The sequence below is a fragment of the Drosophila miranda genome, chromosome 2 (genome assembly GCF_003369915.1).
Source record: "Drosophila miranda strain MSH22 chromosome 2, D.miranda_PacBio2.1, whole genome shotgun sequence".
Taxonomy (NCBI): domain Eukaryota; kingdom Metazoa; phylum Arthropoda; class Insecta; order Diptera; family Drosophilidae; genus Drosophila; species Drosophila miranda.
The window spans coordinates 14,946,340-14,960,570 of record NC_046675.1 but is presented as its reverse complement, the minus strand read 5'-3'; the positions used below and the strand labels follow the sequence as shown (position 1 = coordinate 14,960,570).

At 44.0% G+C, this 14,231-nt stretch overlaps 2 protein-coding genes across 4 annotated transcripts; one reads left to right on the top strand and one right to left on the bottom strand.

Moving 5' to 3' along the window:
* Window positions 1-2,748: 2,748 nt before the first annotated feature.
* LOC108156250 (putative fatty acyl-CoA reductase CG5065) lies at window positions 2,749-13,453 on the top strand. 3 transcript variants are annotated; one of them, XM_033389470.1, is made up of 7 exons: window positions 2,749-2,857; window positions 4,453-4,705; window positions 6,097-6,491; window positions 6,643-6,752; window positions 6,830-7,177; window positions 12,812-12,920; window positions 12,975-13,453. In XM_033389470.1, the coding sequence occupies exons 2-7, from the start codon at window positions 4,484-4,486 to the stop codon at window positions 13,390-13,392; spliced, it is 1,602 nt and encodes a 533-aa protein (XP_033245361.1). In that variant the 5' UTR covers window positions 2,749-2,857; window positions 4,453-4,483; the 3' UTR covers window positions 13,393-13,453. The 3 variants fall into 3 exon arrangements, with proteins under 3 accessions (XP_033245361.1, XP_033245362.1, XP_033245360.1); XM_033389471.1 differs by lacking the exon at window positions 6,830-7,177 and having other exon boundaries at window positions 12,488-12,920; XM_033389469.1 differs by lacking the exons at window positions 12,812-12,920; window positions 12,975-13,453 and adding an exon at window positions 7,341-7,818 and having other exon boundaries at window positions 6,830-7,286.
* On the bottom strand, window positions 8,949-9,711 carry LOC108156252 (ras-related protein Ral-a-like). Its single transcript, XM_017287602.2, has one exon. It carries the CDS (start codon window positions 9,578-9,580, stop codon window positions 8,993-8,995), a length of 588 nt encoding a protein of 195 aa, XP_017143091.1. The 5' UTR covers window positions 9,581-9,711; the 3' UTR covers window positions 8,949-8,992.
* Window positions 13,454-14,231: the final 778 nt, after the last annotated feature.

The following is a 14,231-nucleotide window of genomic DNA, read 5'->3' as shown; positions in this document are numbered from 1 at the left end:
TGCAGTATCTGAAAAGAATTCTGTTTCCATAGCCTGGTCTGTTGACTCGGGTCAAACCTTAATGTGTTCTACTTAGCTGTTAATCGATTGGCGAATACATAATAAATATTTACCCGCAACAGAAGCTAAAAGAATTTTTGTAATTATGTTTGATTTATGGGGTAATTCACTTGATCCCGATTTAGCACAGAGGCTTGTTTTATAGAGGCCGTAACTCTCAGAAATCCATTTCGGCCAGTCGGGAGACTCTAACTTCAGCGTTTGATCCAGCCCCCCAGCTCCAAGCAATCAATTGCACAGAAATTGCATAATATAATGAATTCCGAGTTGAATGTAAAGGCAACCAGTTTATAATTGCATGATTACTCATCGGTTCATGGTGAGAGGAGGAGTGGCAGTGGAGAGTCAAATTACAGCCGCAAAAGAATCATCATTTGTAGGAGTCTTTTGGAGTCCCGCATCATTAGAATCTAGTACACAGAATTTAAAATGGAACTTGAGGAAAGCTTGAAATAAATCAGAGATTAGAAGGGCAAGAGAAAGAAGAGCTAGAGCATAGGAACGTATCCACCGATGACTCATGAAAGAACCCGGAAAGCCCAGACAGAAACATGTCTGGAATCTTTTTAGCTTCTTTTTGTGCCACCCAAGTGAATCCCAAATTAAATGAACATGACTCCTCTGGCGTACACAGAGAACACCCTGAAGAAATCTAACACTTTAAATGGAATCTTTGTGGAATATGGATAGAGAAAAATCCGAAGCAATCCGGTAAGAGTGCCAAAGAAGACCTTCGCAAGGGGTCGTTGCTCGAAACTCCATCTTTTCCGCATCATCCGAACGCCACCCAAAATAGAACATGGGAGGAGGAAGTTCCCTTTCAGCAGCAATTTGCGGGCCAGTGCCAAGTAATAGTTCCCTCCGATCTGACGTCTACAGAATCAATTAGAGTGGAACCACGAATTGGGATCCAGGGGTCCAGTGGCCGACCGAAAGCTGTTGTTTGGTTTTGTTCGGAGCTGCCAAAACAAATTATGTCATCAAAGGAAAGGGAAATGAAACTGAAACTGAACCTGTGACTGGGATGGACTGGGAAGCTGCTCTTGATTTTGGTTGCTGTTGATTATGATGATGTTGTTGATGAGCCAGAGAAGCCTGTTATTAACCGCAATGCCCTTAGAGCCCCAAACGAAAAGGAAAACGTAACGGACACGTTGCTGAATCAGAAGATGATTCAAGGTCGTCATCGCGGCAGCGTGACCATTATACGTTGGATTCGCTGGAGTTTTTTTTGTATAGTCAGTCGGGTCGGGGAGTGGCGGCCCGAAGATTGTGAAATCCCAGGCGATCCTGTGGCCTGATTGCATGCGACAGCCTGCCTGCCATCTCCCGTCCATTACCACAGCTGTAACTCTGCCGCTTGCACCCCTCATTCCGAGTGAGTAACTAACCAACCAGACGGGTCAGCTTTTTGCCTGGCTATTATCGACTTGCAGCCGTGGATCAGGTTCCCAAAGCAAACATGTAGGAGCATTGTGCTGCAGTATTGCGACTAACAGATGACTCTTGTTGGGGCCTTCTTTTTTAGTGAGAATTTTTAAACTACAGGAGAATTGCTACCGCAATATCTGTTGTAATTATTTGTAGATATTAAAAGAATTCACAATCAGATAGCCTAAATAGTACATCATTTCAAAGTCATAGCTTTATTCTTGTGGTGTTCATGGTACTTTAAGATTGTGGCAATAACTTATACCACATTTGATCACTGTTGTATCTTTTGGACAAATAGAAAGGTTTTGAAATGTCTGTATCGAAGTTCAGTTGAAAAATATACATATTTATTTTTGTTTGTAATCAATTCCCGTCCCTATCTCAACATAAATACACCTTATCTTGCGATCGTTCGTTTTAAAATATACAATAGTATATTGCAGCCCGTGACATACCTCCGCTCTTGACCAACATACCCCAATGTCCTACTCGTAAAGGGTATACATATCTTTTCTGCATCCAAAAATTGCATGAATGCATCCAAATCTGTGTTTATATTGTTCAATGTATGGGTTGCACCTCTATACACACATACACATATGTATGTATATATGTACATCTGTCGTGCTAAATGCAACTGTTTCGTTTCCATGGATGACATGCAGTTTTTTAGGGCCACCGCATAAAAGAGTCTCTCCATCAAGTGGCTGGCCTTGGTTTGGTCCGACTTCGTCTCTTGAGTCTGTCCTTTTTTTCCACATCGTCTTGGTGGTGGGGGGAGCGGGTGTTTTGGGGAATTTCTGTTTTGGATCTTTCTCGGACGTAGGGTTGCCAGGTTGCCAGCAGCATTGCCCTTGCCCAGAGCGCGACACCGAGACTGCTTTAAGTTTTTAAGTTCCGTTTAATTGGTTGCAATTTAAGTGTAATAATCGGGCCCGTACTCGTACTCTTACCGCCCGTACTGGCCGAGTTTCGTCTGTGCTTTAGGTTTTTATGGGCCTGGTCTCTCTGTTGGAGGGCAAGATCATCTTACGGTGTTTTCGGCACACTCTACCCGGAAAAACAGCCGAAAGACACCTGCCTGAACAGAGGGGCTCCACTGCTGCTGACATTCGTATCTGTGTTAACTGTTAAAGCTATCGACTGTATGGGTGTGTGTGCATTGGCGTTGGCGTTGGCGTTGGCTGAGACGCTGACGGCGCGAGCGGTCGAGTTTCCTTTGAGCCGAGTATAACTTCGAGCCAATTGCCCGCTTCCCATTCAGTTGCCGCTGAGTACTCAACAGATTCAATTCGCGATACGGAAACCTCTCTACGGAAATCTAAGCCGAGTCGTACCGAACCGAAAGTCCGAACCCTTGGAAGTGAGTTTTCGTAAGGGCGCTAATCGCTACTGCCAATCCTCCTCCTCTATCGAGTGTGTGTGTGTGTGTGTGTGTGTGTTTGGCTTTACAATTTACAAACAACAAAATCAACAAAAAATACATAAAACAATTCAAAGAAACACAACTGTGCAATGTCTAAATTTGCGTGCCACACATGAGTGGCAGTTACGTGAACAGAAAATCCATTTCGGGAGGCGTCGTGTGACATGATCATTGTCTACATCTCCACAGTTGTATGTTTGTGTGCTTGTGTGTGTGTGTGTGTCAACAACTTTAAACAATAGTAAATTTATGGATGGAAATGAATGCAATGCCCCCAGAATGGAGGCAGGAACCACAGTGACCGAATGCAAAGTTTGTGCCTTAAGTCTTTTGTTTGCTCTGCAAAAAAGAGGGGAGATGTGTGTGAAAATGCAAAGGAAATCCCGGTGTTTTATCCATGAATCAAACATATTACGGAATAGTACTTACTTGAATAGAATATATTTCCTCTATTGCAGAATCTGACCTACTTTTTTTTAATGATTTATGCAAATGGAAATCGCAATATATTACCATATATTTTTTGAAAAAGATAAAGTTTTTTTTGTAGATTTTCCTTCCAAGATTTATTTGATTTTACAATGCTTTTGCTTTGCAATTTCAATTGCATGATTGTCGCATGATTACAAAACCTGTTGCCTTATTAAGACACATTGAAAAGTAATTGCGAAAGACAGGAAATACCTTTATTGAGTATAACAAGATCCCCATGGAGTTTCCTTTCTTAAAAATATATCGAATCCCCATTGAGTTTCCTTCATTTTTAATAAGATCAAAATCCCCATGGAGATACCTTCCTTCTACACAAATCAAACCTCCCCGTGGAGTTGGAAACTCATGGGAATACCTCCAATTAAAGAAATACTTGCATAATTTCTGCATTTGTTTATTCAAGATATATAAACACTTCCTGCATAAAAAATAACATTACAACGGCTATAAAACGAGAGTGAAAAGCAGACGCATTTAATGCATTTTAAAGACACAGAAAAGAGTAAACTCTGACCCAAATGGCTAATTGCTCGCCCCCGCGACCACACTTGGATTGCTTAAGATCTTAATGCAAACTAAAAGAAATAAACAAACAGACTCGACACTTTACCAAAAAAGAAAATAGTACCTATTATGATTATTGTTAACAAACAAACAGGGGCACCGACAAATGGATGGACCGCTAACAGGTCTTCAAAGCTATGGCTGTATTTACCAACAGCCTAAACAGATGATACGAGCATCCAAGAGGTGCGAGGGCAAATAGAGACTACGAACCCGGTGTTCGTACAAAAATCCCAATTGGCCACGCCAATTACATTCAGTTGGTCAACATACACTCATAGCTGTTGGCCATTGACCATTTGACGTGTTTCTGCCACTGCTACCGATCCGATCGTATTTCATCAGCCTCGGTGACATTGAAATAGAATATGTCGGCGGAGTAGGTTAGACAAACAAAACGGCCAACCACTCGAGCGGGGGCAAGTCGATCTTGAATGTTGTAATGTCAACTCATAGCAAACTTCCTTTGGTCACAGATCATCCGGAATCCATAGCGATCACGTAGCCATGGAAATACTGCGAAGCAATGCCGGTAGCGGCGAGTCGGAGATTGCCAAGTTCTATGCCAACAAAACGATCCTCATCACTGGAGCCACCGGATTTATGGGTAAAGTTCTGGTGGAGAAGCTCCTGCGCAGCTGTGGGGATCTGAATGTCATCTATCTGCTGATCCGCACCAAGAAGGGTCTGGATCCCAGTGTGCGGAAGGAGCAATACTTCAAGTGTGTGGTAAGGCCCCTAATCCTAATCGTAATCCCCATCGTATCCATTATTAAGTGTTGTTAATTGTATTATTTATGGCTCGTAAATAACTGCTAATCAAAGGCACTCTCTTATTAGCGGCTTTTCCAAGAGAATCACTTGAGGTATGAGTAATTATTGTACGTAGAGCCCTACAAATTCTTCTTCCGGCTGAGTGACTCCAACTACTTAGATGTATCATACGTACTCGTACAACATGTAATTCCCACTAATAAGGAACTATAATAATATTAATCTGTGGGCGGCATTCCTTCCCATTTCGATACGAGCACTAACCGCAAATGAAGACTTTTATTTTCCGGGGGAAATTTCAGCCATTTATTTACAAATAATTACCGGTATCACGATTGAAATTTAACGAGGCAAAAGCAATAATTAACAATGGTAATGTAATTACATGAAAAACTCATGTTATTGACTCTTTCTTGGCATATTTTATGTGGTTAATTGTAAAGTGAAGGTGCTACTGGTATTTATTGGGAAATTTCTTTCACAAATTTAACTTAATTTAATGGAAACTTATTTGAGCGAGTAATTCATTGAGGGTTTGATAGGTATTCCTTCAAATACTGCATGTTTAATCATTCTTATTGATACAATAATCACCGGGTGGCAACTGAATTGTTGTAGCTTCAGCTTTATAGCCCTATTATTATAGATGATACATAATTATACGAACATCCCACCCTATACCGTAGCTTATCCCATTCATCCACCGACCTTGTGCCTTAACATTGCCATAATTTCCTCTTTAAACTGCTTTACAGCTCCCAACGTACTTGTATAATGTGTTTTTTGGGCTGCAAAGCAGTTGAAAGAGGAAAATATTACATGAAGTTATAAAAAATAAGTTCTATATAATTATGTGCCATAACTGTAACCACCGCAGCTGAACTAATATTTCGTTTGCCCTCCATTTGAGGGAAAACTTCGACGAAACGCCGACTCCCCCAAAGTGTTATTACCAAATTATCGCAGCACTTGAAGTACACAGAAATACTTGGTGCCAACAAAGCGACCGACTCATAGACATTTAAAGGTACAGAGACAGAGACAGAGACAGCGACATAGCCATAGCCACATCCATGGCGTTTATAAGTCAAGGTGATCATTATTGCTTGGAAAAATCCGAAATTACAATGACTTTTAATTGCTGTTACGGCGGGCCGGCGCTTCAACCGCCGACATGGTCCATTAGACCATGATTCTAAGCAGTCGGACAGTTGCCCAAAACCAGCTAAGAGACCCAACTGCAAACTCCACATTGCAATTCCAACGCCATGACACTTAATTAATGTCTGAGGGTCTGCTTCCCCTCTACCAATACGAGTACATTTGTATGTTTTTAATCATTGCAGAGTTTTAGCAAGCTGCTGGAGAAGAATCCCGACATCGTGGACAAGGTGCGCGTGGTAAAGGGCGATCTGCTCGAGCCGGACCTTGGCCTGAGCGCCAATGACATCAACACACTCGCCTCCAATGTGGAGATTGTGTTCCACTGTGCGGCCAATGTGCGCTTCGACCAGCCGCTGCGGCCCATGGTGATGATGAATGTGGTCGGCACCCTGAAGGTGCTGCGTCTGGCCGAAAAGATGAGCAATCTGCAGTCACTGGTGCATGTGTCCACCTCGTACTGTCAGTGCAACGAGAGTGTGCTGGAGGAGCGCGCCTATCCAGCGCCACAGAATCCCTTCTCCATCATTGAAATGGTGGAAACAATGGATGATGCTGCTCTGGCGGAAATAACACCCAAGTAAGTAGCAGCTCTGCTGTAACAGAACGAAGATTGAAAAGAAAAATAATTGCAAAATAATAAGCATTTCCTCCTAGAAGGATTTCAATCGAACTGCTCTGACTGCCTGCCATTTTATGAACAAATTGCCTCGATTTACTTTGCTTTCTAGATTACTAAATGGCTTGCCCAACACGTACGCTTACAGCAAGGCACTGTCCGAAGATCTAATTTGCAGATACAACACCAAACTGCCCATTATCATCACACGGCCCTCCATTGGTACGTTTCCAGATGATCAGCCAGTCCGCCTCTGTTAATTGCTTTATTAAATTGTGCATGCTCCATTGCCTTTGCAGTAACGGCGGCTATTAGCGAACCACTGCCAGGATGGATTGAGGGCGTTACCGGACCCACTGGCCTGATGATTGGTGCCGCCCGAGGTGTGATACGATCGATGCACTGCAATCCGCTGTACTCCTCCACAGTGATACCTGTAGACAAGGCCATCAACGGGTTGATCTTGTGTGGATATCAGCGCGCCAAGGCTAGCAGCCAGGAGAAGGCGCCCAGCAAACGAAACGAGGTGCAGTTCTGCAACCTATGCATCTCCAAAAAGGCCCTGACGTCGTGGGGCGACAGCATTGAGACGGGTCGTCGCTTCTTCTACGAGACTCCGCTAAGCTTCTCCCTGTGGTATCCCGGAGGATCCATCAAGAAGAACTATTACCATCACCTGTTCTGCGTGATATTCTTTCACTATCTTCCTGCCTATTTTATTGACTTTTTGATGCTGATCTCTGCCCAGAAGCCCTTGTAAGTTACTGACTCCATAAATCCACTATCATGTCAAGCATTACCTTTTTGCAGCTTGGTGAATGTGCAGCGCAAGGTGTCGATGGGTCTGAAGCTACTGCAGTACTACACAACGAAAGACTGGGAATTTCAGAACGAGAAATTCCAGGAGATGAGCAGCCAGCTGAATGCTATAGACGAGGAAATGTTCGACACCTCTGTGGGCCAGCTCAATTGGGAGACCTACATCAGCACCTACATCATGGGCATGCGCACCTACATTCTAAGAGAGAGCCCGTCCACTCTCCCGTATGCCCGCAAAGTGTTGCGGCGCCTCTACATCCTAGACTGTGTCAGCAAGGTGCTGTTCTTCACCCTCACATTCTGGTTCTTATGGACACATATGGACGGTTTCGTGGAGAGTGGTGACGCCTTCATACGGTCATCACTTAGCAGTATCTACCATGAGCGGAACAACACAATACACGCATAAGCTTCTTTCTAATAATATAAATCAAATATAGACCCCAAGATTTTCTTTATTTTAAGTGTATATAAAATGGTTTTATTACTCAATATTTGAATTCTAGCTGGGAGCTGGTTCTTTTGTGAACAGAACTAAAGTTTTTCAACACTGCATCTGCATAGATATCGATACTTGTATGTTCAAATAGTTCGAAACGCGAGCTTTCAAAGGGAGCAGTGATCGTCAGCAGATTTATGTACCATTTAATATTTCGAGTTCGCACTAGTACCGGGCTAGTTCCGGTGTATATGAAGTTTTTCGTGGTGGGATCCCCTCTTTTTGTCTAATGGAAACGTGTAAAAAAAAACGGCGACGACTACAGTGAAACAGGCATAGATGATGATGCTTCAGCTTATCCAAGATGGTGGTGTCAGGGAAGGCTATTCCCTGTGTCTTTGCGTTATTGAAGACAAGCGGTAACAATGAAGTTTCGAAAATAGAGAAGATAGAACACGGCACAAACTTCACCCACTGCAAATACGCCTGTGGGCTGCGCTTGTTGCCGACTATTTTGCAGATAATATTATATATAATTATATAATCTATCCTAGACACTGCAAAGCCTTCGAGGAGGATAAAAGATGCAGGAAAAATATGACCCGGCAAAGCATTTGCCGCAGTATTATGAACTCTTTCTGTCAGGGACCGTAACTGCTATAAGTTTAAAAAATGAGAAATCACACTTATTTTGTATTATTTAAAAAAAAAAAAAAAATGATTTGCGATTTTTATTTTAAAAGATGCAAATGAGAGCATAAATTGTATTTTAAAAATCAAAAATATAAAAATAAAAGAAAAACTCCAGATTTGTCTTAGAATAGAAGCAACACTATCTCATAATGAGCTATGGACTATTGGCTAATATTGGGTTGCGTAACCCAACCCAAGCTGTTCAAGATCAGAAATCATATTCCTTGATTTTGATATTGGCTTAGGGTTACTAGGCAGCTAAGAATCTCAGCCTTGAGCGCATACTTTAAACTTTGCTGCCAGCCAATCAGAATCCATGCGGGGCCGAAAAGTGCATACGAAAGCGCATTAGAGCGGGACAACGACTAGCCGAATGAGGCAATCGAATTTGTTGCTGCTGCCTCCTCTAATTTGTGGCGCCTCCGACCGATTCTATGCCCCCAATGGATACCCTAAGAAGGGAAAGATACAGATACATCAATTTATTGCAAAACTAAAACCCTTTCACGCCCTAAAGAATGGCACAGGCATGGCAGAACCTTTTCTTGCACTTTCTGCCACCGTTTGTGGCCTTTCGCGAGGCTATTTGCCGCATCAAATCGTAGAATACCAGATGCACATTTTGGTGGAACTTGGCCGAGGTCTCCACATAGGTGACGCCCCACTTGTGAGCCATCGCCTGGCACTCGCTCAGCGGCACCTGGCGCTCCTCCTGCAAGTCGCTCTTGTTGCCCACCAGCAGGAAGGGCACGCTCTCGTCCTTCCTTAGCCGCAGGACAAGGTCCCTGGCTGCCTGGGTGGCCTGAAAGCTGCCCTCGTCGGCGATCGAGAAGACGCAGAGGAAGCCATCGGCCCGGTGATAGTAGCTGTCTCTGATCACGACATTCACCTTCTGGCCGGCAGTGTCCAGGATGTCGATCTGCACCTGCTCGCCGTCCAGCTGGAGGGTCTTCCTGTAGATGTCCGCCTTGGTGGGCTTGTACTCGTCGTCGTACTCGTTGTACATGAACTGCAGCGTGAGGGCGGACTTGCCCACGCCCTCGCCGCCCAGCATGATGACCCTGTGGAGCGGCAGCACGTGGCTCGTTGGCTCCGACATGGTAGAGAGACAAATAATTGGAGACTATATATTTGACAAAAAATTTCACAGAGGCAAATCCAAACTGGAGAGTATTTGTTGTGTGGCAAACAGCTGATCAAAATCGTTATACCCCTCGTGACCCCAAGCCTGTCAGCACTGCCGCCTACTTAGAATTGTCCCACTCATCTGTGTGTGTGTGTGTGTGTGTGTGTGTGTGTGTGTGTGTCCTGCTGCGTATGTCCTCGCATTTAGTGCAATTCATTTACATTTCAACGTGGCCTGTCCCCTGCTTTTTCGGCCCCTAAGCACGCAGAATTGTGGCCAGTTGCATGTCCCTTAAAACTGGAGAGGAGTGGGGCACCACCCCCCCCCACCCAAAAAAGAGCTAAACTGTACTCCGTTTACCGTTCATTTCCACGCATTGCCTCTGAGTCCTTCTGCGCTTTTTTGTGTGTGTTTTTTGTTTCCTTTGCCGCTGACTTTTGGCTTTTGTTTCTTCTGTTGTCCTTGTGCAGCACATTCTGACCAATTTGTTGTTGCGCTCGCCGGCCGGCTAGGGCCACCCACCCCCAGCCGCCACGTGGCAGAGTGGAAGTACGTTGACATTAGACATAACTCAAAATGTTATGCAAAATACGATGGCGTGTCAGCCAGAGCCAGAGCCAGAGCCAGAGCCAGAGCCAGAGCCAGAGCTGAACCCACAATTTGTTGAATTTCTAATTAAAAGTATTTTTGAGGGCACTTTTAGGGACCCAAAAACCTAAAGCCTGTTATGCCTTTCCCTCATCCAGGGATATATGGTTATGCCAAGTGCTTAAATATTCAGCAATTGATTCTTTTTGCTTCAATCCCATGGTTGTGCAATTAATCGCAGCGGCTGCATCGCCAGGCAATTAAATCGGATCGACGCGCAGTTAGGAGCCTCTAATTGTCTGTGAACGGTGGCATCTGTCCCAGTCCCTGTCCCCCCGGGTCCAACACCTTCTCAGACGTACCCTGGCCAGTCCCATTCAGTATTTATAAAGGCGGGGCGCGTATACGTAATATTACGTATTCACCTTCTGACATTTGGATTTGGATTATGGCACGCATTGCGCCAAAAAAAACGAGGTGGAACGTTGTGAGTTGCTGCGGACACCGCAGCTCTACGGTTATACCCGATACTAAGTCAGTATGGCTCTCCTGCGGCAGACGCCGCTAATATTGAAACACACGACAAAGAGTGCGTGCGAGAGAGACAGAAAATCAGTCTGAGCGTGACGTCGGGCGCTGCGTAGCCACTGCAAATTGATTTGTTCCTATTGGCTATAAAAATGATCTGATCTGATCCCGATTCAGCAATCTGATAGATATGGTCATTATCTATGATTCTGCGTTTTTAGTTTTCTCGAATGTGCAATATTGTGTATGCAACAGATTTTCGTCCTTTGTGTGGGTGGAAGGGGGTGGGGCGAAATTTTGAGATACACGTTTTATAGTAAGATCTAACAGGAGTGCGGATACCAAATTTGGTTACTCTAGCCTTAATAGTCTCTGAGATTTTTGAATATCCCCCCTTTGCGGGGGCGGAAGGGGGTGTGGCGAAATTTTGAAACAAACTCGTCTCGGTCCGATATATTAGGAGTGTGGATACCAAATTTGGTTGCTCTAGCTTTTGTAGTCTCTGAGATCTAGGCGCTAATGTTTTACTCTAAGCAAAGCCGCCTATGCTACGTGTGTGTTAGAGAGACAGGGCGAGAAAAAATGAAATTGTTTTCTTGATGCTGGCTATAATAATAATACGATCCAATTCAGATTCCGCAGTCATAAAGATATGGTCATTCTCTACAATTCTACGTTTTTGGTTTTCTCATATCTTTAAAATTGTGGATGCCACAGATTTTCGTCCTTTGTGGGGGCGGAAGTGGGCGGGGCGAAGTTTTGAAATATTTTTGTAGCAGTGACATATCACAGAAGTCTGGGTCCAAAACATCGTTGCTCTAGCTCTCATAGTCTTTGAGCACTAGGCGCTGAAGGGGACGGACAGACGGACGGACGGACAGACGGACAGACGGACAGACGGACAGACAGACAGACAGACAGGGCCCAATCGACTCGGCTATTGATGCTGATCAAGAATTTATATACTTTATGGGGTCGGAAACGATTCCTTCTGGACGTTACACACATCCACTTTTACCACAAATCTAATATACCCCAAGACTCATTTTGAGTATCGGGTATAAAAACAAACTTAGAAGGGCGAAATAAGCCGCCTGCATAGATATTACACACCTTACACTTTTAATAGTAGTTAAGGCCTTAATAATCCTCTCGTTGCTGTATATATATATATATATCCATGTGCTGCAATTTTTTCTTATCGCTGAGCTGTGATGATCAACTAGAAATTGTTTAAGTTTAAATTTTAGTTGGAAGCGGGAACTTGTTTGAACTAAGCTTACAGCTATACAGCACTTCCCGAAAAGCTTAAACCAACAAGTAGTCCAGCCCTGGACAAGCTATCGATATTTGTAAGAATTTCAAATGCTGCGCATAACAAAGCTTTCAAAGAGAGAAAGCTCCGTTTGAAATGAAAGAAATGCCGAGAAAATCGCCAAAACCGGTCATTGCGGCGGTGGTTTTGACAAGAGCGTTGTTGTGCATATAGCCAGCAGCAGACAGCAGAGCAGTAGAAGTAACCCAGAATCGAGTGCGGTGTTTTGTGTGTGTTTTGCCATGTATCACCTGAAGAGTTTGGCCCGCCAGGGCGCTATGCGCTAGCAGGAGTTGACCACCCTGGTCAAGGCCCTGCCCACGGCAGCGCTGCAGGCACGTGGCTATGCCACCGAGCACCAGATTCCCGATCGCCTCAAGGATGTGCCCACTGCCAAGGAGCAATGTTAATTGCTTTATTAAATTGTGCATGCTCCATTGCATTTGCAGTAACGGCGGCCATTAGCGAACCACTGCCAGGATGGATTGAGGGCGTTACCGGACCCACTGGCCTGATGATTGGTGCCGCCCGAGGTGTGATACGATCGATGCACTGCAATCCGCTGTACTCCTCCACAGTGATACCTGTAGACAAGGCCATCAACGGGTTGATCTTGTGTGGATATCAGCGCGCCAAGGCTAGCAGCCAGGAGAAGGCGCCCAGCAAACGAAACGAGGTGCAGTTCTGCAACCTATGCATCTCCAAAAAGGCCCTGACGTCGTGGGGCGACAGCATTGAGACGGGTCGTCGCTTCTTCTACGAGACTCCCGGAGGATCCATCAAGAAGAACTATTACCATCACCTGTTCTGCGTGATATTCTTTCACTATCTTCCTGCCTATTTTATTGACTTTTTGATGCTGATCTCTGGCCAGAAGCCCTTGTAAGTTACTGACTCCATAAATCCACTATCATGTCAAGCATTACCTTTTTGCAGCTTGGTGAATGTGCAGCGCAAGGTGTCGATGGGTCTGAAGCTACTGCAGTACTACACAACGAAAGACTGGGAATTTCAGAACGAGAAATTCCAGGAAATGAGCAGCCAGCTGAATGCTATAGACGAGGAAATGTTCGACACCTCTGTGGGACAGCTCAATTGGGAGACCTACATCAGCACCTACATCATGGGCATGCGCACCTACATTCTAAGAGAGAGCCCGTCCACTCTCCCGTATGCCCGCAAAGTGTTGCGGCGCTTCTACATCCTAGACTGTGTCAGCAAGGTGCTGTTCTTCACCCTCACATTCTGGTTCTTATGGACACATATGGACGGTTTCGTGGAGAGTGGTGACGCCTTCATACGGTCATCACTTAGCAGTATCTACCATGAGCGGAACAACACAATACACGCATAAGCTTCTTTCTAATAATATAAATCAAATATAGACCCCAAGATTTTCTTTATTTTAAGTGTATATAAAATGGTTTTATTACTCAATATTTTTATTCTAGCTGGGAGCTGGTTCTTTTGTGAACAGAACTAAAGTTTTTCAACACTGCATCTGCATAGATATCGATACTTGTATGTTCAAATAGTTCGAAACGCGAGCTTTCAAAGAGAGCAGTGATCGTCAGCAGATTTATGTACCATTTAATATTTCGAGTTCGCACTAGTACCGGGCTAGTTCCGGTGTATATGAAGTTTTTCGTGGTGGGATCCCCTCTTTTTGTCTAATGGAAACGTGTAAAAAAAAACGGCGACGACTACAGTGAAACAGGCATAGATGATGATGCTTCAGCTTATCCAAGATGGTGGTGTCAGGGAAGGCTATTCCCTGTGTCTTTGCGTTATTGAAGACAAGCGGTAACAATGAAGTTTCGAAAATAGAGAAGATAGAACACGGCACAAACTTCACCCACTGCAAATACGCCTGTGGGCTGCGCTTGTTGCCGACTATTTTGCAGATAATAATTATATAATCTATCCTAGACACTGCAAAGCCTTCGAAGAGGACATTTTAAAATCGTGGAGGATAAAAGATGCAGGAAAAATATGACCCGGCAAAGCATTTGCCGCAGTATTATGAACTCTTTCTGTCAGGGACCGTAACTGCTATAAGTTTAAAAAATGAGAAATCACACTTATTTTGTATTATTTAAAAAAAAAAAAAAATTATTTGCGATTTTTATTTTAAAAGATGCAACTGAGAGCATAAATTGTATTTTAAAAATCAAAAATATAAAAATAAAAGAA